The following is a 26,882-nucleotide window of genomic DNA, read 5'->3' on the forward strand; positions in this document are numbered from 1 at the left end:
CATGATACAGTGATTGGTCTTAAACATGACAGGAGAAATGAAATCAACTGGCATCAGCTTATTGATTATACTCAAGAGTCCTGTACATCTTCACTAACAAAAACATGTGTAACATGAAAGAGATAGATGATCACCACCAACTGTTGTGAAGCCTTTAAAAATCCACAGAGATCCACAGTGTGAAGTAAGGCATCTTATCTCCCTGCCAGTGTCCTCAAAGACCAAAGTGCTGACGGCTATGAAACCATCACAGATGGCTGGACTGCATTTTTTTGTCCTCTTTCTTTTAAACAATGAAAAATAATGTATAAGCATGCATTTACACCAGGTAGTATATCTCTATTGCTATTGTACACGTACAATATACAACTGTACAGACGACATTGGAAAGATAGTTGATTAAAAAATGTGCATGATTGATAATTTAAAAAAAGTTTCCCATTAAAATAGAAATGTTACTCCTGGTACATCCTAACATTTTTCTTTTTTTTTTTTTGGTTCATGAAAGAAAACAAAAGCTTTTTTTTGTTGTGTGTATATTTACATTACAAACATGGATGAAGACAATGTGCAAATCTGGATTCCATGCAAGCAGTTGCATAATGTAGCTTAGGTGCTAGAGAGAGAGAGAGATGGAGGGCAGGAGGCGAAGATCAGCTCCACTGAGATAACACACAAAACCAAACCAATACGTCAGAAACATTCACACAAAAGCCAAATTTACACTTACTCGCATCTTGATTTGGATTTTTTTTGACAAAAGAGAAGTGATTACTCATTAATATTTTTTAAGGTGAGATTATAATTTACAGCCACACAACCCATTCAAACAACACACAGCACCGAGAGTACATTTCCCCGTCATTCAAGATTAGGACAATACTGCTAGTAAACCAACACCTCACAGGAATAACCTATGACACACCAGGGACTCCCAAACTGAAGCCGCACCCTTCTAAAATATAAATGTATGGACTCGTGAGATGATTAGCAACAGCTTCTTCAGACCTTTGCTGCTGTTCTTCTAAATAACAACAATTTGAGCAATAAACCAACAGTCTGAGAAGTCAGGATCACACATTGTTTACAGTGTGTGAACAGGTACAGCTCTGTTTTAGAGGTCACCAGCCAAACAAAAAAAGAAGGGAATCGAGGTGTTCAGCTACAGCCCACAATGTATTTAAGACACCGGTTAATAATATAAGAAGTTTGATCCTCTGCACTTTCCCATGAATATTAGATCAAATAAATTATTTGAGAACAACACAAGAATATCACTGTAAATATAACAAACACTGCAGTGTGTGTGTGTGAGAGAGAGAGTGAAAAATGCAACACTGTGTCTCAAGAATGAACAGAAAATACCGCAAGATGTCTATTTCACAAATGCCGCCTTGACATTTTCTAAAATTTGAACTAAAATGTAACAAGTGCAATGCAGCGCGGTCCGATGTGCAAATTCGCATCATTTGCAAATTCACCATTTCATTTAACAAAAATCTGATGGATGGTGACGTCTTTGGATGATTACAGATGAGCACAAGCACTTAAAAGACAAGAAAATTCAAAGGTAATAGCAAACAGCATCCGCTCAGTCATTAGTCTGACTCCTTCGATTCTTTTTCATAATACAACAGATAACAAGGCAACCTGAAAGCAAACAAATAAATAAAAACGACTTGGCATTTAAAACACGACTGCAGCATCATACATACTGCCGTTCATTATGTATGTAACTACATGTGGGGGTTGAAGGTAGTGGGTTTTTCCTTTACAGCCTCTCTTGTCTTCAAACAGACAACATGTGAGGGGTAAAGATAAAAAAAAAATGGAAACAGTCTGTAACTGAAAGGTGTGATTCCACACTAAGGCAATGACATTTACAAACAGGTGGTGAAGGGACAGAAAATAAATACACAAACAACCTTTCTCTATTTGATATAATAATTACAGGGCTTCCATCATTTTGGCTGGTAAAAAAAAAGGAAAGATGGGGGCAGTGAGAGAAACCGCAGAGGCTTAAACGAGTCCAGTGAACATCTCTCTGCACTTCGACCTCTATCCTTCTCCTCCTCCTCCTCTTAATTCCTCTGCTGGCTGGGCAGTGTCTGTGCTCTGACCTGCTCAACAAGACCAAAGACTTTGATTTGTATGGTGGAGCCTGAGAGGTCAGAGGAGGAAGAGTGATGAAACCCATCCATGTGGGCTTTAACAGTCTAGCAGGGATGACCAGTTTAGTGGTAATATTTCGCTGACCCTGTACCACCGGTACCACCACACCCCCGAAAGGCCCAGTTTTTCTTTCTTTTTTCTTTTTTTATTTAATGCTGACCTGTCTGCCTGGCCGAGGCAGATGGACGAACAGCAGGGAGATTATGGCGAGGACGAGGCAGCTGCGTGGTATTTCACGAAGGCGATGGCTGCCAGCTCTTTACAGAACTCCTCCAGCACGATCACCCCTTCTAGCAGAGTCATGTGGTCGACACTACAGAAAAGGACAACACAGGAGAGGTGAGGAGTGACGTCCAAACGTTAACTCAGGAGGAGATTTAAAAAAAAAAAAAATAAATAAACTCAGAACTAGTGCAAAAGGACGTACTTGATGCCCTCTGGCTCCAGGCCTAATAATCTCTTCCTCACGAGCAGCAGTTTGGGTGTGAAGTCTGGGATGCGCTGAATTCTCAACATGAGATCTCCAACCACCTAAAACACAAAAGCAATTAGCAACACACAACATCACCACCTCACAACTCAGAGCGAAGGTGCAACACCAGAAATCACCACAACACTAGAGACATGGCTCTAATTAGCATAAACAAACAAGACTATCAGGAAAATTAGCTGCTTGCACCAACAGTTATTTATGTGCCACTGCACACTTCGAGATGCTACAAGACTAGCAAATTAATTACAAGCTTTAAACAATGGGATTATTATAGTATTTCTGGCAGCATCCGTGATGGATAAGATGAGCAGGAGTCTCACCCTGACGATGACAGAGAACAGAGACCTGCAGCCAGGGGCCAGGTTGATATAAGGGTCCAACAAGTACTCATGTAAATGTGGGTGTGGTAGCAAAGACAGCTTGGACAGCACGGCAGTCACCTGCAGGTTGACATCGTAGGGCTGGAGGACAGAAAGGGGGAAAAAAACATGTCAGATCCTTTTAATGTGAAACTCATCAATTAAACCAGCACTTTATTTCAGATTTGATTTTCCTGAATGCTTCATGAAACCTGCTGGCTGCGATTCACTTCTTCACTTTATCCATTCACTGTCATTTGTAAAATTAGTCTGTGGGCCTCGCAGCTCATTATTTTTATTTTTTCAGTCTCTGCATAATCAGCACCTCATTTGCATATTCTCTCTGTACTTTCAATTAGGGGAAGCAGTTCTTGTGCCGTGCCTGTCACAAGAGGATTTACGGAAAACTACAAACAGCAGTGATCCATGTTCTGCTGCGGCAGGAAATAACTTTTGGAAACGAGACCGGCTTATAGACATCTGCTGCAAATCAGTGCAAATCAGTAAAAGTGTCCTTTTGCACTGATATGATCACATTTACCTGATCTAGGATGCGACCCATCCTGTCAAAGAGAACCTTGAGGAAGTGGCCCTCGAAAAAAGGGGCGTCCAAGTTGCACTTTTCTAAAGGTTTAGGACTTCCCCTCCAGTCCCACCGCTGACAGATGCCACAATAGTCCCTGAACTGAAGAGAATAAAGAGAAGTTTTGAGCACCAGCAGGAAGCTGCCTCAGCACTACACCAAACTTGCACCATGATACAACAGAAGCCTACCTGCCGGTGTGCATCTCTGAGGTAGGTGTCATAGCCTGTGCCTTCAACATGATACGACGACTTGGCCTCATCGGGCACCAAACACAGGAAGCTGCAGGCGACAGACCGGAATTATAGAAGGCAGGCTGCAACAACAACAACCACACAACTGCTTCATGAGACGTGTGCACACCTGTTGACAATCTTGTGAACCTCTGTTTTCCCATCAGATCTACAGTGGTCTGGACTCTGCGGTGGAGAGGTGCTGAGCCAATCAGAGCCCGACAGCCTGCTGTCTGGAGAGAGGTCGTCGCCAAACAACGGATCTTCCTCAAGGTCTCTGTGGAGGGAACAAATATTCAGTGAGACTTATTATTCTACCTGTTATGAACAGATCTGGCTTTATTTCCACATGATTTGATAAAAATGACTTATTTATGTTGACAGAAGTCCGTGTTACAGCCCTCCACAGTCTCAGATTTTGCTGCCCCTCGGCTGCCTTTCCATAAATAACATGCAGATATGGTCACATCATGACTAATGGAATTATCTAGCCGACTAAATTTCTTTCTTAAAAGAATCAATTATAAAGTATGACAGGAAAATTCTCTTGAGGATTTGTGTCTTAATTGGGATTTTCATGTAAATAATTGCTTATTGTTTTCACTCTCCCACGACCGATTTATGGTAATAAGAAGATGGGTTTCACTGTCATGATCCTACTTAATTAAAATGGCAGCATATCTAAAACAAACACAGCTAGTTGATGCATTCATTTTATTTGCAGTGATCTGTGTTTTCTGCAGAGGATCTGGAGCTCAGAGGGACGGGGATCGTGGATTCAGAGGGCGGGTCCTTACACAGCATCGTGGGGCTGGCCGTTCTCCAGGGGCTCCCGCTCCTCCTGCGGCTTGTTCTCCAGGTAGTTCCTCTCCTCCAGGCTGCGCAGCACCAAGCTGTGGAGGATGTGTTGGTTGGGCTTCTGGATCAGATGCTCGAACAGCCGCAGCGTCATGATGCTGATCTGAGGGGGACAATAAAGGAGAGAAGGACGGAGTGAGGCTCAGCTGTCACCGAAGTAAGCCGAGTGTTTGCTTGCTGACAGAAAAAGAAGGCAGTGATGATTCATCTTTCTTTTGTGTGATGAAAATATGTGCAATAACCACCACACACTGATGAATATTCATGTGCTTTTTGGATAATTACTTGACTCACTGGAACTCGGAGTCTGAAAGGCAGATGGGCATTTTGAATATCGATAAACAGCAAGTTCTTATTTTGCTTTTTGAAAAAAAAAAAACACAACTATGTGATAAGAACCTCATCTGACAGATGGTCGCAGTGCTCGATGAGTCTGTGTCTGAGAGGATTCTGAGCAATTGTAGCCGACGTCTCTGGTTCTCTCTCCTCTCCCAGCAGGAAGTAAACCATCTCCTGTAGAAGAGCCTGTGACGTCACCTGCCGGATGATCCTGTTCAGCAGGGCTGTGGAGGTCAGGATGCCCACCTCAGACCTGCACAAACACACACACAAAGTCGTGTTACGGAACAGCCACAAGTCAAACTTTCAGCACAGAATGATTGATTGATGATTCAAAACACGACTCACGTCTGCATGAGCTGCGGCTCCATCACAGACACAAAGAATCTTTCTCTCACAGCTTTTGCCATCACTGCAGCTGCGGACTGGAAGACATCAGAGAACAAACAAAACATGCAGTTCAGCCTTCTGTGGATGCTCTTTATTCTGTCAATTCAGGCTACAACATGACGCATAAAAAGCACAGTGACTCAGCAGTGCTTAAGAACCTTGTGAGCCTCCTTGATGAGCTGGTCACAGTAATCCAACCAGGACAGGAAGGAGATGAGAGCTCTCTTCCCCGTGAAGACAGCTGCGTCCTCCTTCAGGTTATACACATCTAGACTAGAGAGGGAGCGACAAAGCTCAGCTGAGTCACATGCAGACAGTACAGCACAGAAAATATCACTTTTCTGATTCATTTAAATATGTGGTTATAATAATGATTTACCCCCAGTTGACAGACTCCACTGTCTCAATATCCAGGGGGTCCAGGGACTGCGGCAGGGCTTTATAGAATGAGGCCAGCCTGTCGGTCAGGAGTTCACAGAGCTCAGTGTTTTCAGTTAAACACTTGGCAGCAGCAGGCTCTGGTAAACTAACCAGCAGCATGAGGCCCTCACACGCCTTCACCACTATCCTGCCATCCTACAGCACAGAAAGAAGAGAAGCACCTCATACAGACTTTGTACATACATGACCACACATTCCCTCACTCACACAGGGGGATTACTTACAGGGCTCTTTGTGAGGTTGAGCAGGGACGTGACCAGATTGTAATTGTTGCTGTTATTATTGTTGCTGGCCGGACTCGCAGTGGAGGCAGCAGCAGCTGCAGCTTGTGGCTCCTCTTGGTGGTCAGCCTGTTTCTCTGCCAGGGACTGACCAGTGTCTGGAGCCAACACATTCTCCTTGACACCCTCTGTAGCTGCAGGACTCTTTATCTCAGGTCTCTTCAACTTGTTCTGCAAACACCACCAAAAAATGCTAAGTATCATATTTTTATATACACACAAATCTTTCTGAATGTGTAGCTCAGCATTTTCCTCTCTCCTGTCTCTCCTCCCACCTCAAGGAAGAAGTTGACAAGGTACGGGTCCTGCTTCAGTTTGGCACAGACTATACAAAGGAACTGGATCTCTTCGTTTTCTGTAGGAGCAGCCAGCACTTCTCCGCACAGACGGATCAATTTCTGACAGTCAGGGAAAAAAGTTACAAAGTTACATAACCTGTCAGCTACTAGGCCGCTTTAAAGAAAGGCCATGAATAATACACCGAGACTGCAACACTTACCTGTACAGGTCTGTGGACATTAATGTGTGGAAGAAGTGGCTGTCGTATGTGTGCTAGCAGCTTTGTGTAAAAGGTAAGAACCTGCTGCTTCATCCCTGGAGGACACTGATGGGGAAAGCAGATCAAAACAATGTGTTAGAGTGTGTTTGTTTGTACGTGTAGCCAGCTGGGCGTCCGGCTTTCCCCAAACAAAATTTAAAAATCTTCCAAAATGTTATACAAGTACCAACTCGTGCCACAAACGCTTTCCTGATTCTATGGTCTATGTAGTTACCAAAGTATGACTGCCTTACATCTGCCTTGCCCAAGGTGTAGAGCGTCTCCAGGATCTTGTGGTGTAGGAGATACTCCATGCAGGGTCCAGTCTCTCCAGATTCCCGTTCCGCTTCCTCCTGTGTCAGGATGTCCAGCATCTGTTCCAGGTGGGATGGGATATTGGTGTCTGTGACTGGGGCTTTGTCATCTAACAAGGGAATGGACAGAGACACAGCAGGCGGGTTAAGGTCGTACTCTTCAGTTTAAGAATGTGGTTAAACTAGAATAAATGCTGCAAAAAAAGTCTTTGTTTTTTAAGAAAACAAAAGAGAGATTTTCCCAGCCCAGAATATTCAGTTCCAGTGGAGGATGTCAAAATTTGAAACAACTGGGTTTACCGCCACAGGCCACACAGCATATGTGTTCCCCACAGGAAAACATAACGGAGGCACTGTCATGATCTAGGGCTGAGTCTTTTGCAGACCGGACCAGCATGGCATTCCCATCATACTTCACAACTATGCCTCAAAATCATCTTCATCTTCATCTTCATCGTACAGCTGTTAGTGCTCAGTGTAAATCAGAAAAAAAAACTTCACACCATTCTGTTGTTATTCAGTTAAGCATGACTAAAGAAACTGTTTTGGAAGTAGTAACTTACCACACTGGATAGTGACCCAATATTCTTGCCATTACAAGTCAACAACACATCAGTTTTATCAATCCAGAGGGCACAAATAACTTCAGCAAAATCCAACTGGTTATTGGAATCAGTACTTACCAGAAGTCTCAATGTAATAATGTGTGATGGCCTTCCAGTGATAGACAAAATCCTCTTGTAAGGGCAGTGATGGGGCAAGCTGAGAAAATATTACATGATAAACTAAAGGTCAGCAACTGAATGTAAAAACACAGTTTGACAGACAAGCTTCTTTTAGCATATTTTTGTCAACTGGATGTTGATTGTTCTGTATATTATTGTGTCAAATTAAAAGCCACTGAGTTCGTAAAGAGCTCAATAATGGGGTACTTATAATATTAATTTATTAAAAGGTTATATATTGTTTTTCCTGCGAAGAACCTAAGACTAAAGTCTGTGAAGCAGCAGGTTTCAAGCAAGTATTGTTTATTTAGCATGTTAGCCACCTAGCTGGCCTGCTAACATATAGTATGAGCCTTTAAAAGTGCTAAGTGAGGGAACCCACAAACTACCCATTTAGTGTTAGAATTAAAACGCTTGCGCAACGTCGAACAAGACCGCCCAGTTATTTCAACATCACTCCCCATGACAAGACCCTGCTGGCTGGGTGCAAGGGGCTAGCTAGCTACGCTGTTAGCTTGAGGCTACTAGACAGCTATCTCGGCGTAAAGACTTTAACTTTAAATCTAACTTTACACAAACTTGGTGCATTCGAGAGAAACGGTATCGTTTGCATTACAATCGAACACACGGCCAAGTGTATCAATAGGTCACTGTGTGTAATGAGAAAGACAAACTGCCAAAACAAACACAAAACGCTAATATTAGCGTGAGCTAATTAGCTAGGTCGCTAGTTAGCAACGTATCTGTAACGCTGACGTTATGTTATGAGGCGCACGACCAAACAAAAAAAGGAGAATTTCAGACAAAATTGACATCACACGAAAGCAAAACGAGCGATGATACTTTCGTGAGTAGAAAAACTTACCGCTTCCACAGCATGTTGGAGAATGGACGTAAATTTGGAGAACATTTTGTTCTTCGATTGGACTAGTTTCTCCCGAGAAGACCTAGAGAATTCCTCTATCTTCTTCTTCCTGTTGTTACCGCCTCGATCCAGATTGGAGGTTTCATACAATGACCCTTGTAACGAAAAGAATAGAATGCAAAGCAATAAACTACTAACACGTTGTTGGCCACGGGAGTTTACAGGCCTGGCACAGCTACTGTAAACAAGACCTGTCTCCAGACTCCGCGTATGCTCACTGTGGACACGGTGGCACTTCCCTCGCCAACAAACGTTACCTGTAAAAATCCAGCAGGGGGCGCAGGCGCACCACACAACACACAGCTTCTAATTATTGACAACGATCAATGCATACAGATGAAGACAGCTGAGAATACATTGACTGGATGGGGTGATGATCAATATTCAGGTTGGAAACATCAATCAACAAATACGATAACGAAGTAATAACGATATGGGAACTAAAAATCGATTATGTGTCCTCTCATAATGCACTGATTTGGTCCATTTGCGCGAAATTGCGGTGTGTTTTTTTCCACACACACACACACACACACAGCTGCGGGTTAGCTTGTCAGTGTCACTGCTTTCAGAGCAACATTTACGATTCAATGTGTGATGGAGAGTTTTTCTAATATTTCCGATCAAGCAGCCAGATTGATTAGAAAACATCCTTCTTCCAGAGCGCAACTTTATGATCAGCGCCAGACAAAAAGTAGGCTTCAACATTTAAAGGTGACACGGCAGCAGCTACAGAGTCATGTGAAGAATGATTTAATTGATATATACTGTGTTCAAATATGGACGTAAAACTTGTTGGAAAATAAAGAGGGATGCTTGTTCTGTTCCAGGACACGCCCTGTCGCTGGAAAGTGCTCTCTCCATCGCGCATTCAAGCCCAGTCTACCAAATCGCAGGCTGTATGTTTCCGTGCGTTTAATCCCCGTTAAATGACCACAAGAAACTTGAAGCAGAGCTAAGATCTGCCGCCTCCCCCGTCCTCCTCAAAGCTGCACCAGCTCCTCCTAAAGAAAGAGAAAGAGGCTCTACCTACCCGGCATGTCTGCTAGAGGTGAGTATCCTTTGCCGCAGAAGCTTTCATAACAATACATACAGTACAGACAAGGGTGGAGGAGGAAAAAAAAAAAAGTCTGATATATGTTTTTGGAGAGGAGGGGGTTCGAGGGATGGAGACGGAGCCCCCCTTTTTTGCGTCGTCTTTCGGGAGGATTGGGCTGTTGTAATGACACTGATATTCTAAGTAGGTTACACCGGTGCAGAGCAGAAACCAGCAGCTTCCAGCTCTGCTGCAGCCTTTTTTAGACAACTTATTTTGTTGATGTTGGACCTAAAAATAGATCACACCCAGCTGTGATGATGAGACTCCTCTGATGGCTTCATTTGTGATATATATATATAGCGAGTTGGAGACATATATGTGATGTGATCACCACTGTGTTTAACTGGTGGCATGCAGCAGGTCAGAGTCTGAATCTGACTTAGTTTAGTTGCTGCCATACCTTCAAACCCTGCAGGTGGATTATGTTTTTGTTCCCATCTGCTGGGTCTCTGTGCTGCCTGCTGGATTTGAGTCAGGTGACTCTGTGGCAGAGCCTCCAGCTGTTCCTACTACACAGTGATCATGTGGTCTGATTGAAATCTGGATATGGAAGCAAAGCGAAGTTTCTGATAACATGACCTCAGGGTTATTATATTAAATCTGCAGTTGGATTCATCATGGCGAGTCTGATCCAGTTATGAGGTAAAACACGCCTGCTCTGTATCCATGCTCCTCCATGGCTGCCCGAGGAGATCGATGAAGTTCAGAACCCGCTGCTTGACAGCCTCCCTGTGGTATATAGATCTGATTAGCAGCCTTAAACTGCTGGAAACAGCCAATCATCATTCATGGGAAGTAACTACCCTCAAACAAATGTCAGGTTATTATGATTACTGCAGATAAATCATGCACAAATGGGCCAGTGGTTGATTTATACCATGTTTGCTGCTGTTTATTTTGATTTACACTTAAACTTAATATATTTTTTAGTTTTAGTTGTTCCTTTGTTCCTCACATCTTTCCAAGTAACACAAATGTGGATGTCAGACATGCAGGAAGATTGATTTTCTTCCAACTCAAGGATAAAAGTCTCACATTACTCCATTTTCCCCTGGCGTGGATGCATTTATGATCCTTTGCTTGTCCACAGAGCACCATCTATTACTGTGCTTTCAGTCTTGAAAGTCGCCCCCTCCTCCCATTACCTCTGATATCAGCTGCAGGGCCATGAGCTTTTACCTCAGTAGTGATGCCCTTCCATTATCCGCCCAACCTTCCAGCCATGCTGCTCTATCTGGGCTTTTCAGTGTATTTCCTGTGCTTTCATCTTTATTTTCCATAAAACCTTTATCCTGATCAGTCCTCCTGTACCTGCCAGCTGCTCGGTTTGAGTCAGCCCTTGATGGCCATCGAGCAGTTCAGCCAGAGCAACTGGGGCTCACGTGCATGTTTCAGTGTCGCCTTTGTAGTGGCTTAATAGAATTTCTTGGTGCAACTTTCCACAGTTGATCTGTATTTATTTTTTATTGACTGTTTTGCTACTGTTGGTTTGTTACTGTGGTTGGATGCACGTGGGTGAGCTGTTCCTGTCGGTCCATTCTCAATGGATCTCTGCTGATGTTGGACTGTAGGGTTCTCTCATGTATCTGGGTCATTGTTGTTCATTCAGCTTCCTACTACACACAACAGCAGCAGCAGGATTTTTCAAAGGCATCATAAAAAAAAGATATTATGGCTAATGTAATTTTCACACAGTCTAAATGTCTATTTTTATGTCTTGGCCTGAACAGAATCCAGAATAGTGTCCTTGTTTAACCTGTTTATTCAGGTCAGCACTACTTTTTAATTTGACGTCCACGCTTCCCTGTTTCACTCTGATTTTCTGTCTTTTCTCTGGTGATCAGATCAGATTGCGTTTGGACGTCTTACATGGCTTAAAGTGACAAAGTAAACCCCCAGATACCTGCTACATCTCCAGTCTTTTCCCTGCTCGGACTTCCTGCTCTGCCCCGCCCTGCATCCTGCACACACCGTACCTGTTACCCTGCAGTGTAATCTCAGTGATCAATGGTGGATAAAAAAAAAAAAGAAAAAAAGAAAAAGCAGGCATGACTCCATTCTGCAGTAACCCAATCTGATGCCTCCTCCTCATCCTCCACTGGAGAGGGCTGCTCGTGCTGCAACAGCACGACCCTCTGGCTCAGCACTTTTTTCTCTGTGTGTGTGTGTGTGCGTGTGTTTGTACACTGTATGTGCGTATATAAGGGGTCGGAGTGCGCGCGCATGCATGTGTCCTGGCAAACGCCTGAATAATTGATGAGCAGTGGAAGGAGTGAAAGCACTGCCGGACGGGACGGTGTGTGTAGGAGTGTGTAGAGATGGGGGAGAGGAATACAGTGAGGCAGCAGCCTGGCTACGATGGGCTCTGCAACTACGCCCAAAAAATCACCTCCTGCTTCGGACTGGATGGTAAGACTTGGAGGGGGGGGTGGGTGGGTTGTTGTGGTCTAGTGTGGATGAAGATGGAGGAACAGCAGAGGAATGTTTGAGGTGAATTGTTGTGTGTTGATTTTGTCACTGTGCAGGGACGTGGCAGTCTTTCTTTTCTGAGCCTGTATGTGTTGATTTGTGAGTGTGAGGGTTAGTTATAGCAAAGCTGGAAGACAATTGGAGGGCAGTGCCTCTCTGCAGAGAGTGCCGTGTCCTCAGCTACTCCCAGGTACATGTGTCTGCATGTGTGGGCGTAAGATTGCACGTCTTCTCGTCTTAATCCTTATGCTGGAATAACTGCAGATTTCTGAGTGAAGGAGTGAATGTTTTGGTGTGAGGTGAAGCTAAATGAAGTCAAACTGAATAAGCATTGTGCTGATATAAATAGTAGTAAACTGAGCCAAGCCAAGTCCAGCCATCCTGCCTGTGTGTGTGTGTGTGTGCACAGACATTCATTAAATTTGAAGTGCAGGCCAAGCCCCATATCTCCAGACTCAAAGGATATTTTGTGCTTTGTCACTGTCTGTTCTGCTTTCCATCATGTCTACGTCACGCTGATTTATTTCTTTTGATTGTAGAAACAGATAAGATGAGATAAGATGAGCGTGATTAGACTCAGGCTCTTCTCGTTGATATGCAGATGCGTGAGGATGAGGCTACGCTGTCTTAGCAACTGTACACACAAAACCTAATGTTTGGCTCGTCAGAGGGTTATCTTGTGGTTCCGTCATCGCCTCCCACCAGGACAGATCTGTGAGTCAAAATGTACTCAGATTTCCAAAGATCGTAAATGCATCTTTGGCTCATGTGCTTGTAAAAACATTCTGCAGAAAGTCTTTGCAGAAACTGATTTGCCCCGACATTACGGTAGATTAAAAACTCAGAACATGCCTGCTTACTGAGTTACATCTTCTAAAATCCTGTTGCTGCGGTTTCGCCAGATTTCACTGCTGTTCTGACTCCAGCGCTTACAGAACCTTTGAATATGTGGGAGATCCTGCTGATGATTAAGCGCGGGTTTGTGCATTGTTGGCTGGAAGAGTGACCTTGCTGGTCATTGTCCTTGTAAAGGACTGGCAGACACCCAAGGCAATCTACCCTGAATGTATGACTTAGATCACCATAATGCTTATCCATTTGGTCTTTCTGGGATGAACTCACTGGCAGATAATAACATCTTATTATTTATTAACCCCATTTTAAATAAATAAAAATGTATTTGCGTTTGAAAGTTCTAACAGATTCTCAGTAGTCTCATGTAAACCTGCTTGGAAAGGACAGATATTTTCATCAGCAACCCCAACACTATCAGGGACAAAGACAAAACACAGCAAACTGTGCATATTTCCTATGTTGTAAGGAAAATATGCGCCTGAACAGAAACGTTTTTTACTGTCGTCACATCTACAGTACACCCATATCTGCCAGTATTTCCTCATCCAACCTGATTGGTCCAGACCACACACTCAAACAAAACGCTTGAAGCCTGAGCATGAGCAACGCAGGTTATGTGGTACCAGAACCCTGAATATATGATTATCCAGGATTCTCATGCTCCGTGTCAACGCCACATCCTTAGTATATCCTAAACTCATGTACGTAAGCCTGTGCATGTAAGCACACACAGCTATCAGGACATGTTTCAGGTAGTGAGACTCCCACCATACAATGGGCAAACCTTACGTAGACCAACCTAACCCCACCCAGAAGATAATCATAGGCTCGACGTCAGCCCTAAGCTGCTTAAGGCACGAGGCTGGTTGGGCTGAAGACACTCATAGTGTAAGCTTCTTTCCCCATGTCTCACTCTGCTCCACCTGCAGCAGAGTGCTTTGTCATACCTCCTGCCTGCTGTTCAGCATCTCCACCTCAAGGTGGACATGGGCACTCTGTCATCTACTGCACATCTTCCCTGACTGCTGTATGGATCCTACCAAGCAGAGCTTCTCCTGGTGGCCTCACTGGATACTCATGTAGTGATGAACTGCTGTGAATTTTCCCATCATGATTGCTTTGTTTCTACTTGGCTCCTCTTTGGAAGCTTCTCGGTCTTGATGTCCAAGATGGCAAACCGTGTACTAGTCTAAACGCCAACGCTGGCCGACGACTCCCGGCAGTACCTCACCCTTCTCTGTGGGACGGTTGAAGGGGAGCAAGGTACCATGCCCACTCTGCCCAATCTGAACAGCCTGGGCAAGCTGTGCAGCTCCAACCGCAGCCACAGCGTCGACCGCGTCCGGGTGAAGCGCAAGAGCTCGGTGAAGCGTATGTCCATCATCGAGGACGGACACGTAGCTGAAGTCCTGTACCTCATCCCTAAGCAGTACCTGGAGCAAATGCCATACCTCAACCCTGATGACTACTATCTAAGTGAGAGGCTGAATGATGCTGCTACAGGTAGGGCAGGAGAAAGCGTCTGCTTTGGTCTGTTTGAAGCATTTATGCAACTACGTGCATGAACAGTCAGCAAAGAGCAATAAGAGCAGCTTGTTTGAATGGAAAGTCTGGATGCATTGTTCAACTTTTAAACCCTTCTGTTGTTACTGCTCCACTGTTCCACCTTTAGCAGCTGTTTGTTGATCATCCTCTGTTGCAGTTGGCCATCACTGCGTTGCATTCTGTTTTTGAGTAGGTGTCTGAAAGTGAATTGATTAGTTGTTGCTCACAGATTGCTTCATTTTAATTGGATGAGAGTGAGTGATTACACCTCTCGAGTCTTTTCACGTCTGACCTGTGTGTATGTGTGTGTGTGAGAGCTCCCGTGTGCCAGTTATGCAACCATGACTCCCCAACTCCGAAAAGTCTTTCGGTAAATGTCAGAAAAAAAGTCAGGAAATTAATTACCGTCCTCTTATATAATGCTGACCCATATGCAAGGGCCGACCTGCTGCGTTTTGCCAAGCAGCAGTACATGAGGAAGCGACATGGTGGCTTAGATCAGGATTACAACATGGGCATTAATACAAATGCCAGACCTTATGCATTCTCTGACTGCATGCCAGACACAGCGCAATAATCATAGGTTAGCAAATATTTGTGTTTAAAAACACAAACACTTATTTTTATGTTCGGAGTTAAAGAGGATAGACTGTTACGCGAAACTCACTTTTTCTTTTTTTTTAAAAATAGTATTAAAATAAGTCAATTTTGCAGTTTTGTTTCTGCCCCCATCAAACAAAAAGAGTGAATGTGAAGGAGCAATGTAGGTCTGCAGCCCCATATGACATCATAAAGGGACGAACTGGTTTATAATGTGAATGGTTGTGTTTTGCTTAGCCACATTTGATACCACAAGATGTCCTTGACACTGAAACAGCCGCTGAAAAACAAAGCATCATAAGAAATGATTGATGTTCAGTGGTTAAACCCGAAGGACACTTTCACGCATGTTTTAATGTTTGATTTTGACAAATAAATCAGTTTCAAGGAAGGTTTGTGTCTCTGAGCTGACCCCCAAATCAAAGATCACAGAGGTCAAGGCTTACATTGGTCTTTTTCTTCTTTTCTTCTGTGACAGCTAAAATGAATGTGCCACAGTGACATTCAATAGCTCCTTTCTCCTCACTGCAAACAACTCTGCTGCTATTCTCAGCGTGATTGTTTGTATGTCTGGGAGGTATGTTTTACATAGAGGTCACCGAGAGTTTGATGAGGCCTCAAGAAACGTGAAATCAAACACACTTTTACTGTGGCCTGTTGGTGGAAAACGTGGTTTATATGTTTGTAAATTCTTGAAAAACCTCACAAAAAGAGTGGAAGCGTGTTTGTGTGTGTGCTAAGGTAGCAACGAGCCATCGTTCTCTGCTCCAGGAAGGTTTTTGTTTCTGTGTATATTCTTCTTCTCTATGTGTCCATAGACACACATATCATCTCAGTGTGTGTGTGTGTGTGTGTGTGTGCTGCCTGGCTTCCTACAGTCCTAATATTAAGCCCAGGGATAACTGCCAGTGTGTCCAGACAAAGCACTGTTGTTTACTGTACAAGTGACCTCTTGGATTACGATGCCTATTTGGCTGCACCACTCCAGGCAACCGTCTGAAGCTATAAATCACCTTAAATGAAGATTTAATTTCAATATTAATCTACAGTGATTGTGCAGCCGTTCACTGTCCAGGTTATTAGCAGAGAGTCAGACATGGATCTTCCATAGGTGAGCCAAATACAGTAGAAACCTTTCATCCATGGATAATAGGCTTTCCTGCTCAGGAATTGCTCTTGGCAAGCCCATGTGGCATGAATGTCCTGCAGCTCCGACGGAGATTATTAAAAGAAGGAAGATGATAATAGGCCCATTAAAGTAGACAAAGTAAGAGGATATCTTTGTGTGGCATTCAGCAGTCTGTGGCTGAAACTCTGATTTTTTTTTCTCTCAGGCATTCTGCAGAGCTCCTTAAGTTTTTTCATCATCATGCATTCATAATATATTTCCCTCTCCTCATAATAAAAAAGGGTGGAGTGCTGGGAAAATGTCCGCTAACTATTTTTACCGTGGCACGTCTCCATTGCCTGATGAGAAGAAAACGCCCCTGTGGAGGCCGATGCACGTTTTACGGGTATCCAGAAGGTGGCACAGTTCTGACGCTGCAGAGAATGAATGCATTCTGCATGCATAATGTGCTGCCTGCATCAGCAATTACAGAGGTGGTGCTGATGAAAATCTGTTCCTCCCCCTCAGCACATAGAGGCAGAGGTACAGCAGGATCTGTTCGCTCCCTAATTGTAGCTGTGTGTGTTTTTTTGTCATGGCTCCAGGTTACTTCTGAAGTGTAGACACTATCCCTTTGGTTTTCCTGCTTTGTCTCTGCTGTGAAAAGTCTTGTATTTAATCCTTATAAAGTGAACTTTATGAAGTGTTTATATGTGATTATGAGTTGAGCCACACTTCAGTGTGAAGTAATATAATCTATGGACCAAAATAAACAAAACAACAAATCTCTCTTTAGGATTTGCACTGTTTTGTAGAACAGTTCCATGATTAAAGTCTCCTGACTTGACTAGAGGAGTTTGTTTTTAATGCAACCTTTGAAGTGGCAGATGATATAAGAACCAGACTCAGTCAGGAACGTGTTTTTTCCTGTGCTCTCTGTAATTGGATTCTAGAGGATCTTCTTAAGATATTAATACAATACTCGTGCTAGAGATCACGGTAAGTCTAACCTTTGACCTCAGATGGCTTTTGTTGCCCACACACAGCTAAGGCTGTCTGTCTAGAGGAGGCTGTTGACTGGATGTGACTAGATAAGTCCTGCATTCTACCCGGCTTGTCATATCATTTTAGCAGTTTATTTTATGAGCTATGGATAATAATAGTGTGTTTAATACATCTTTAATTTAATTTCAATTATTCATTTAGGTGCTTTGTGCCAAAACCGCCTTCCAGTCACGAAAGAATTTCTTCTACCTTTGACAGACTCATACTGTGAATGATTCTATTGAAAACTTAGATAGAAAGTCAAACAAGTGTTCTTACAGTGCAGCAGGGTAATTGCTGCAGGAAAAAGAGTGATTGGTCTCCAACTGCTGCCATGTTACACTGAAACAAACTCCTTGCTGAGGTGCTTCATACAGCAAAGTGTTGGACTTTTTCTTTTTGTCATAAATTCACAAAATCACATAAATAATAACGGAGTGAGACTGGATTGAAATAAAAGTCCCTTTGTGCTGTATGTTTTCTTGCATTAATACTGCGGTGTATGTATTTTGGCTGTTTTTGGTCACACCAAGCAGCAGCAGCAGCAGCAGCCACCTGGTTGCTGCAATGAGGAGGCGGCTGACACAACAGAGGGGCTGAGAGAGGGAGCAGGAGGGGGAAGAGGAGGGAGGAGGAGTGGAAGGAGGAGGAGGAGGAGAGGGATGGGAGGAAATCAGGCAGTCGGGAGGCAAGCCCCACGCTGTAGCTGTGTTTTCGGGAGGAGAGCTCAGCAGCGCCTACACCTCTCTCTCTCTCTCTCTCCTCTCTCTCTCTCTCTCTGGTGTCTTGGCTCTTTTTTTTTGCTCCTCAGTCTTGACTAAAAAACAGCTCCTGTGTTCCTGGTGCTTGATACTGAGAGGCTTTTCTGGTGCAGATTTATACCTGGATTCCAATGGTCATGGTCAAAGAAAAAGGTAATCCAGCGGTCATGAGTGTGTTTGAGGTTTGTCGTGCTGCTGGCTCTCTGCAGCTCTGTCCATTTGTTCTGTCTGACTTCTGATTTTGAGTGTTTTTTTTATTTTTAGATATATGCATTCTGTTTTCCTTATGTGGGTGTGTGTATGTGTTGCTCAGAAGAAGAGGCATGACTAATGGCACAGTCTAAATGTTCCTCTTCAACATATCCTGTCAGACTTCAGTAGCAGACTCTTGGACATGCTACGCCCTTCTCGGTACTCTGTAGCGGCTGCTTGGGTTGGAGTCTGCTTTATTTGGCAGGGTCAGGCTTTATGTAAATGTATACCAGTACAAAGCATCTGGCTTGTCACATGGGAGCTTGACACCATATGGGAGGAAAAAACCTTCAGGGATGATGATGTGTTTAAAACGGTGCGTCTTTTCCACGGAGGCTGAAGGTAGCATATAGGAACCGAAAGTGGAGCACTAGTGTAGGGAGCCACACTGCGCAGAGCTATGGACCTGCACTCTCTCTCTCGCTCTCTCTCTCTCTCTCTCTCTCTCTCTCTCGCTCTGTCTGCAGCCGTTGCCACGGCAACCATCTAAAAGGTACACTCCATTGTTGTCAGCTGTGGCCCCATTCATAGTGTCCTGTTAAAAGAAAAAAAAAAAAAAAAGAAGATGTTTGTTTCCGGCAGCAGCCGAGGTCGCCCAGCTGTGTGGCATGAATTAGGTGAAGTCAGGGGCCGTCGTTCAGTCGTATTAACATTCCCTGCAATTTGCTGGGGCATGTGGTTGTGAGGTTGACCATTGTTTGTCAGTATGACTCACAGCAAGCAGCAGTGTAGATGCAATTTTCTATAATAAAGAAATCTCCTGTTGGTACGATTTAAAGGCAAAGCAGTTTCTCTAAAGGAAAATTACAGGAAATTAAACTGAAGGTGCTTTTGTTGGACCCTGAATGTTTTAAATGAGCTACTTCTTAAACTACATTGCTGTAATGGAAAATGTAAAGTATTACATCACCTTTCCACTTAGTTCACTGGGCTGGAAATGAATGTAAAAGTCATTATTCACAGTAACATGTGATTATATGTGACTGCCCTTACCAGTCTGGGTTAATCTCATTTATTTTTGTCTAAAAAAAACAACATGTTTTCAGATGTTGACAGACATGAGTGTGGAGGTTTGTTTATGGATCTGTCGGCACACTGGTGGCCGGAGGCGGCGTCCAGCTCCGGAGCTGTTCTCCTTGATGTGGATCCGACTGGCCACAAAGAAAAGGCCTTTGCCACAGAGTGCCGCCTGGGCTGGCACAAACACCCATAACCTCTGGCTGCCACGTGTTCGTCTCCCACAATCCCTCTCTGAAAGTTTTTCCATACACATAACATGCTACCTGGGATTTTTTTATAGGGCTTACCATCCACATTCACAGGCTTCCTGTTTTCCACAGAGTTCTTTCTCTGTGTATCCTCCAAGGAGCTCATAATGCAACCTGTCTGAGGCCAGGTGGGCTTTGTAACATCAGGATACACAGCTGAACGCTCCAAATGATGAATCACAATCAAGAGATTGCAGTGTTAGCGTTTTGTCTGCTTGCAGGCTGCCGCCCTATTTTCAAAGCCAAGAATACCCTTGAAATAGTTTATTGAGGCCGTGTGTACCTTACGTAGTCTGATCGTGATTAACACGTGCTTCTGAGGTTTGTAGATGGTTCTTTTTATGCCTCTGTCTCATGTTCTCTGCCTTAAATTGCATAAGAAGCCCAGCTGACCTGCGCTCCAGATAATCGTCATCACATGTACGCCTCTGCCTCGTGAAGCACCAACTCCCAGAACTCCCTGCTTTCACAATTTTTCCCTTTCACAGGAAAGTCTAATGTCATGTGCCTCTGTAGCTGCCTCCTGTGATTTTGCAGTGAGTGCTGCAGACAACTGCAGTGGTGCCTCATCTTTGAAGCTTGCCAGTGTCTACCCCCTGAAAGAGGAGCTAAACCCTTTCACAGACATCAATGCAACACACACACACACACACTCTCTCTCATAGACACTCGCTGTTTGTACAGCTGGCACACAGGACTAGAATATACAGATGAGATAAGTGGCGGAGAGGCAGACACTAAGACCTAAAATATAAAGGCTAAAACAACAAGAGTGACATGAGACTCGCATGAAAGAAAGACAGACTGTAGCCATACATTGTGCCAGTCAACAAACATCCTCCCTGTCTGGCATCCATCGGTTTGATTATCACAGGAAATACGAAACAGCGCTGTGGGGCCGAAATGGGCTGTCATTCAGAGGCAAAGAGCCAAGGCCTTCATCAGCTCTACCAACACAATGGCTTCTGCAGTTCATGAAGCCACCATTGTCTCCCTTCAGATAAGTGGCTGTACTGGAAGTCTCTCTCTCTCCCTTTCTGTTTATCAGGCTGTTATTATTACCGAGTACCTGCCCAACAACAAACGCTCCGCACTGTGCCATTCAACCATTCAGAGCAGATTATTATTCAATGCTCAAGTCCCAAAGGATTAGTTATCCAAGGTTCTTTTTGGGAGGGGGAGGGGTCTGGTGGAGGCTGATAGGGTCCCCCCCCCCCCCACCCACCACCACCACCACCCCACTTCCACCTCCAATTTGTGCCCCGTGTTTGAAGTGCTTTGTCTGGGGGTGCTGGTGGCGAGGCCGAGGGGGTGTGGAGGCGCTGTATGTATCCATAAATATTCATGAAGGGGAGGGTTAAGAGCTTCTTGTTATGTCTGGGTGATAAAGAGCTCTGGAAGCCCTTCCCCCTCTCCCAAAAAAACACACACACACACACACACACACACGTCCACTCATGACTTCATGGTGGGCATATTCTTTGCTTTTTGATATTAATGATGGGTCCCTTGGAGTTTCTCAAAGTTGTCGCGCTGCATGAAAATGAGAGTGTGTGTTTTGTTTTTTGGGGTAATGGTCTGTTTTTGTCACACACGCTCCATCACATGATCACATAGTAGAAGCTGTAGTATCTACAGTAACCACTGAGGAGAGCGACTGCATATTCTATTAGATCTCTCATGTATTGTTTAATTGAATCCCCCCCTCCTCCTCCTCTCTGTCTCCCAAACTTCTTCTGTGGCATTCCTCGGTGTGCCTGACAGGAAATGAAGGCAGCAAAGTCTGCAGCGTGTCCCACACTCTCTGTCTGTAGCATCGCTCTATTGTTATTTACCAGCGAGGCCACGGGGCCACGTGTAACAGAAAAACCTGCCCTCAGGGGGATTCAAGATGGCCTTTCTCACTTCCCCCCTGAGTATCATCTGCAGCCTTTATTATTGCCAACGTGGCTCAGTTCTGCTTAACTGTGTGGGGTTGGGGTGGGGGGGGGGGTTAAATGTAGGGGTGAAGAGAGCAGCACCCTTTTCTTTCTCTCTCTCTCTGGGCCCGGCTTTGGGATGCTCTGATGGTTATTGTTCCCGCAGCTCCCTCGTTATGTGTGTGTGTGTGTGTGTATTCATTGTGTGTTTAGGAGCTCATATCAGTCACTTTATCCTCTGGTGATGAGGCAGGACAGATCACTCTGTCAGCACAGCCAACACATCCAGCCCAGAATGAGGAATGTGAGTCGGAAAAATGGTGCTACTATATATTTCACAGTAAGATGCTCTGTGCTGAGGTTGCTTACTTATTTATAGTGTTATATAATATACATTCTGGCAAATCAAGCGCCATTTTGCTGCTAAGCCCCAAAGACACTAGACTCACTAATGCATTTATTTAAAATCCAACTCATTGAAGGTATACAGCTGTAGATTGCTAAACATGTGAGACCTCACTAATGGATTTTATATGATAAAAAATCCTGTAAATGGTCCGATCTGGATCCTTTCAGTGAACACAACAACCGTTTTTGTATGTTTCTTCTTCAGTTTTTGTGTAACCCATCTCACCCCGTGTGTGCAGCCACCGCTCGGGCAAACGCTTTACAGCGGAGGAAGTGGGTGGAGCTAAACTGGAAAAACACAGCTCCCATGTACCAGGCAGCTTCCCATCCAAACCTCAGCATTGAGATTCTCTCTGTGCAGGGTTCAAACATCTGTCTTGGATTTTTGTCAACCTGTTATGACGTGAGCAGTGTTGACTTTTCCATGCTGTATGTTGAAAATAGTTAAGTCAGAAAAACAAGCGCGCTCAGAGAGAAATGGCTGGCATCACAACACAGATGTTTGATTAATATGCTTCTATCAACACTGCTGATATGACTGCAAATTAAGATGGTAAGAAGAGAGAATTATCACCACACCACCCACTCTTGGGCCTGTGAATGTTAGTGACTCGCTAATCTGTATAAACACATGTCTGTAAATATATATATATATATATATATATATATATATATATATATATATATACAGAGCATTGAGGTATCTGTTGAAGAAGGCCCAGGTCACATGCTGTGCAGCCTCACACATCATATGTCAGTCACATACCTCAAAAAAGCCACGGGCATGGATACATTAGGTAAAACATCACCCTCTGGGTGACCCCCAGAGGGTTGGTGAGAGCAAATTAAATCTAAAAGGAAACGAAGCAGTGCAGCAATGGTTAGGCAGTGTCACTCCCTGGGTTTACTTCAGGTACTCCACCTTCCTCCCACAAACCAACAAGGTGTAATGTATGTTAGGTTAGCTGTGTTAGCCCTATGATAGACTGGGGACCTGACCAGCAACGATGCTAGCAGTTTCGGACAGTACAAACCTCCATACTGTCCACACACACACCACACTTGTCCCTTGTATACGTTCACTGACATTTTTCAGGGACACTCTGGGGATACAGTGAGTATTAGTCAGTCAGCTTATCTACTGATAACTCCAAGGCCAATATCTGCTGAGGAGTTCCTGGTGATAATATTGTGCATCCTTCCGTCAACTCTTTGGAGCCATGTGTGTGTCCATTCAGAAATTCAGTGTGTGTGTGTGTGTGTATGGTGGATTTGCAGTTGTTTAAAGCAAAAAAAAGTGATGTGATGTCACTGTTTACCTGTAATTGTGGCTCCATCACACTTTGCCTTAATGATTCCTTTGCTCTCACACACACTGCTTTATATATAGGAATAATTGGCAGCACTAAAAACAAACTGCATTGTCCTGCTGGTGTATATGTGCGAGGCTTAAAAAGACTTGTTAGCTTGCTTAGCTTTTGCAGTGTGCAGTTACCCAGATGGCCTGTGTTTTTTCACGGAGGTGCAATGTCACACACACGGAGCTGCTGAGACTCAGCTCACTGTGTCACAGTAGTCTGGTTCACCCAGAGATGACTCATTGTCCTGCTGAGTGTAATCACATTAGAGACACCAGGGAGACAGATCCTCCCCTCATAGCCACCTTCTCTCCAGTGTCCTGCTTCTTTGTCTCACATCATGATTAGACTGATGCTCTGTTGTTGTACTTTTGTCTGTAAGGCTTGGTACAGTGGATCAAAGTCTGATGAAGTGTCTCGTTAAAAAAGTCTCTCTCTCTCTCTCTCTCTGATTTGATTTGCCTGCAATCAAACCATCTCTGGATGTCAGAAAGTCACTGAAACTGTAGAAGTGTGATGAATGCCGGGCCAAGTCATTAATAATCCAGAGTAATGTCTCTCTTTTGGTAGACCATCGATTGTTCTTGCTGCTATTTCTGTGTCTTTGATGGTGTCTTATTTTAGCCTTGCAGACTAATGATTCACTGCTGAGCAGAAAGAGCACGGATCCTTTTGTGTGCTTATGTGTGTGTGTGTGTGTGCATGTTTGTGTGTTTAAAAAAAATGAGAGGATGAGGAGAAGAAGCTGCTCGCTGCCACCGAGTGTGAAATAATCTGCTGGTTTCAGACGGATGATAAGCTGTGTGCAGTGCGGCACTGCAGCAGTATTTACATCCCATACAGTGGTGCTGGATTGATGTTTTTAGCGAACTTTCTAACAGAGGAGGGCGACAGGCTGACATCTCATGGATCTAAAGATAACACTGCTGCTGCTTGTAGAGATGAAGCAAGCTGATAATACATACTCAGCCTTATATAATTATAATGGCTGTCAAAACCTCACACTGAGAAAGTGATGTCTAAATCTTTACTCAGTGTAGAATCTGTGCACGTCCAGGCTGTGTGACTGGAATATTTCATCCCGCCTGTGATGTCAGAGTTAAATATGTGTTGTGTTTTAACCATTCGGACCAGTTGTGAACAGTTAAAAGCTTCATGATAGGTTTGCTAGCTTCTCTTCCTGTTTTTTAAGCCGTCAACAGAACAATTAGCCGGGCCGGTCCAGTCGCTTCATTAATCCCTCACCTTCACAGCCAGTTCCACTCAGCACAAACTCTATCGCACAATCATAAACTGAACTGAAGCGTGCTTTATGTGATGACTTCCTGCTTGGCTGGTTCACAAATATTTGCAGAATTGATAATAACACTTTGGATTATTTTTTTTTTTATGGCAGCGCTGACAACAATGTCGAACCTACTCGGCTCCATGTCATTTCAGATGTCCTGACTGATCTCTGATTGTTTGTTTGTCCACTTCCATCCAGAGACAGTTTGTGTTCTGCACAGAATAAGAATAGAAAAGCAGGATGGCTGCACAACAAAACGTCACACTTACAGCTTGAGACGTCATTCATGCTCACTTTGATTTACAGTCTGGTTTAGACACTTGTGCTCCCCTCAGGATGAACTCGACATCTTCCTGTGTGTGTTGATATTTGCTTCCTGCTTTTGCAAGTTTTACTCTCTCTTAATCCCATGTTCTGTATTTGACACACACAGAAAGGAAAGGAACTCTTCATTATCTTAATAATTGTGTTGTTGCTGGATTTAACATCCTGTTTACTGGACGTTAATGCTGAGCTCAGTTTGAAGCTACAAGTTTAATGATTACTGGAATCATAACTGAAGCAGGGACACTAAAGGAGCCATAACTCTAACTTATGTTTTCCCTTAAAGATGAACGTACATTAAAGTCAATAGTGATTTTATCAATACACTTTTAGTGTTCCATTTACAGAGTCCTGCTCCTCTCAGCATTTTGACTGGCCGTCCTCCACTGATCAAGACGGACTATTTTTAGTTTGTTGCTCTCCAGAGAGCCTATCTGGCCATGAACCCTGAGTTGTGCTGTCCTGCTCAGTGTCTCTCACCCTGACAGGATCTGTGCATTCTCGTGTCTTTGTCTCCGGTGTCTGTGTGATGCTCCCGCTGCACAGCGTGTTCCTCAGATGAACAGACTTAAAAGCAGTGTTATAAAAACATGTTACTGACTCATCAACACAACAGCTCAATAGTAATGTTAATGTCTCATCTCTTGCAGTGGCTCATGCGCAGGACACACACCACCAACACCATCAGCACTCCACAGAGAAGCCCCTGATCCAGTGCTACAAGTGCGGGGAGCCATGTAAGGGCGAGGTGCTCCGGGTGCAGAACAAGCACTTTCACCTCAAGTGCTTCACATGTAAAGGTATGACATCACACTTTGGACAATAAGCAAACTGTGACAGGTGCTGCTGATCACCAGTCCTTGATGAATTGATCATCAGCACACGTTTTGGGACTTTGCTGCTCTGGAGCATTCAGGTGTAGAGAAGCAACCTGGAAAGGGTTATAACAACTATTCCCAGACTATCTGGAGTTCAACCTTCTACAGTGAGAAGCATTAACCACAAGTGGAAAGCACTCAAGACAGTTGTCAATCCTCCCAGGAGTGGATGTCTCCACCCCTTCACCTCAAGATCTGACCGTGCATGATCAGAGAAACACAAAAAACCCACGAGCTACATGTCAGAGCCTACAGGCCTCACTGAGCATGTTCAATGTCACTGTCCTTGACAGCACCATTAGAAAAAGACTGAACATGTTTGTTCAGAAGGTTTGCCGGATTGCAGAAAGTTTCTTCTGCCAAAAAAAACACATGGAAGCACGACAGAGGTTCACAAAACTGAATCTGAACAAACCACAACACTCAAGTCGACTATGAGCTCCTCTGTATAGCAGAGTATTCTCTGACAGTCAAAATTCGGCCATGCAACAGGACAATAGACAAAAGCACAGCAGAGTGGCTAAAAAGCGAAAGAATCAAGAATTTGGAATGCATAAAAGAATACGCCAAAACCTCAAGGAACTGAAACAATGCTGTGCAGAAGAATGAGCCAAAGTTCATCCACAATAAAACAACAAAAAAATGTAAATCAACAGAAAGTTTATAACATGTATGTATGTAGTCAGCGATATGTGGGAAAAAGGACAATATACAGACCTATGTGCAGTCATCCTCTACCTGGATCTCAAGGTCACCCATGGAGATCCAGGAGGTCAGGGTGGCAACAGCAGGGGAGGAAGCTCCTTTTCACCACTGCTACAGGTGCTGCTATTTTCTGGAGGTCCCAGTGTGTGAATGTCAAAGGAGGCGGTGTTAAAAAGTAAATGTAATGACTTTTGTAAAATCTCCTCAGACATATTTACTGCTCAGACAGATGACAGCAGCAGTCACTGGTAAACAAGTCATGTGTTTACAATTTAAAAATGAACTCTCAGACAGCTTGGACGAGTTTTTCTCTGAAAAGGAGAAGAAAAATGTGGGAGTCGTGTGAAAAT

General features: G+C 43.9%; 2 protein-coding genes across 12 annotated transcripts in view; one reads left to right on the forward strand and one right to left on the reverse strand.

The window, feature by feature from the left end:
* Positions 1–412: 412 nt before the first annotated feature.
* fhip2a (FHF complex subunit HOOK interacting protein 2) lies at positions 413–8,895 on the reverse strand. Its single transcript, XM_028422707.1, has 17 exons — positions 8,592–8,895; positions 7,685–7,763; positions 6,942–7,111; positions 6,649–6,753; positions 6,425–6,547; positions 6,093–6,320; positions 5,807–6,003; positions 5,586–5,700; positions 5,386–5,462; positions 5,098–5,290; positions 4,638–4,801; positions 3,971–4,117; positions 3,799–3,889; positions 3,566–3,709; positions 2,986–3,126; positions 2,600–2,703; positions 413–2,485 (listed from the first exon to the last, which is right to left on the reverse strand). Exons 1-17 carry the CDS (start codon positions 8,634–8,636, stop codon positions 2,374–2,376), a joined length of 2,235 nt encoding a protein of 744 aa, XP_028278508.1. The 5' UTR covers positions 8,637–8,895; the 3' UTR covers positions 413–2,373.
* Positions 8,199–26,882, forward strand: part of ablim1a (actin binding LIM protein 1a) — a 38,011-nt gene continuing 19,327 nt past the window's right edge. For 8 of the 11 annotated variants that reach the window (XM_028422689.1, XM_028422694.1, XM_028422696.1 and 5 more), the window contains exons 1-2: positions 18,095–18,285; positions 25,600–25,749. In XM_028422689.1, coding sequence (XP_028278490.1) covers positions 18,264–18,285; positions 25,600–25,749 — 172 coding nt within the window. In that variant the 5' untranslated portion in view covers positions 18,095–18,263. Of the gene's footprint in view, positions 8,574–8,884; positions 9,393–9,481; positions 9,703–18,094; positions 18,286–25,599; positions 25,750–26,882 lie in introns of those variants that run through there. The other 3 variants (XM_028422693.1, XM_028422692.1, XM_028422690.1) reach the window with 3 other exon arrangements.

Source organism: Parambassis ranga, chromosome 15 (assembly GCF_900634625.1).
Source record: "Parambassis ranga chromosome 15, fParRan2.1, whole genome shotgun sequence".
Taxonomy (NCBI): Eukaryota; Metazoa; Chordata; class Actinopteri; family Ambassidae; genus Parambassis; species Parambassis ranga.

Coding starts and splice junctions, on each gene's coding strand:
- fhip2a (XM_028422707.1), bottom strand. CDS start 8,636: ATGTTCTCCAAATTTACGTCCATTCTCCAACATGCTGTGGAAGCG. Junction 6,321..6,424: donor TTGTCAACTTCTTCCTTGAG/GTGGGAGGAGAG, acceptor TGGTGTTTGCAG/AACAAGTTGAAGAGACCTGA. Junction 5,463..5,585: donor TCATCAAGGAGGCTCACAAG/GTTCTTAAGCAC, acceptor GATGTCTTCCAG/TCCGCAGCTGCAGTGATGGC.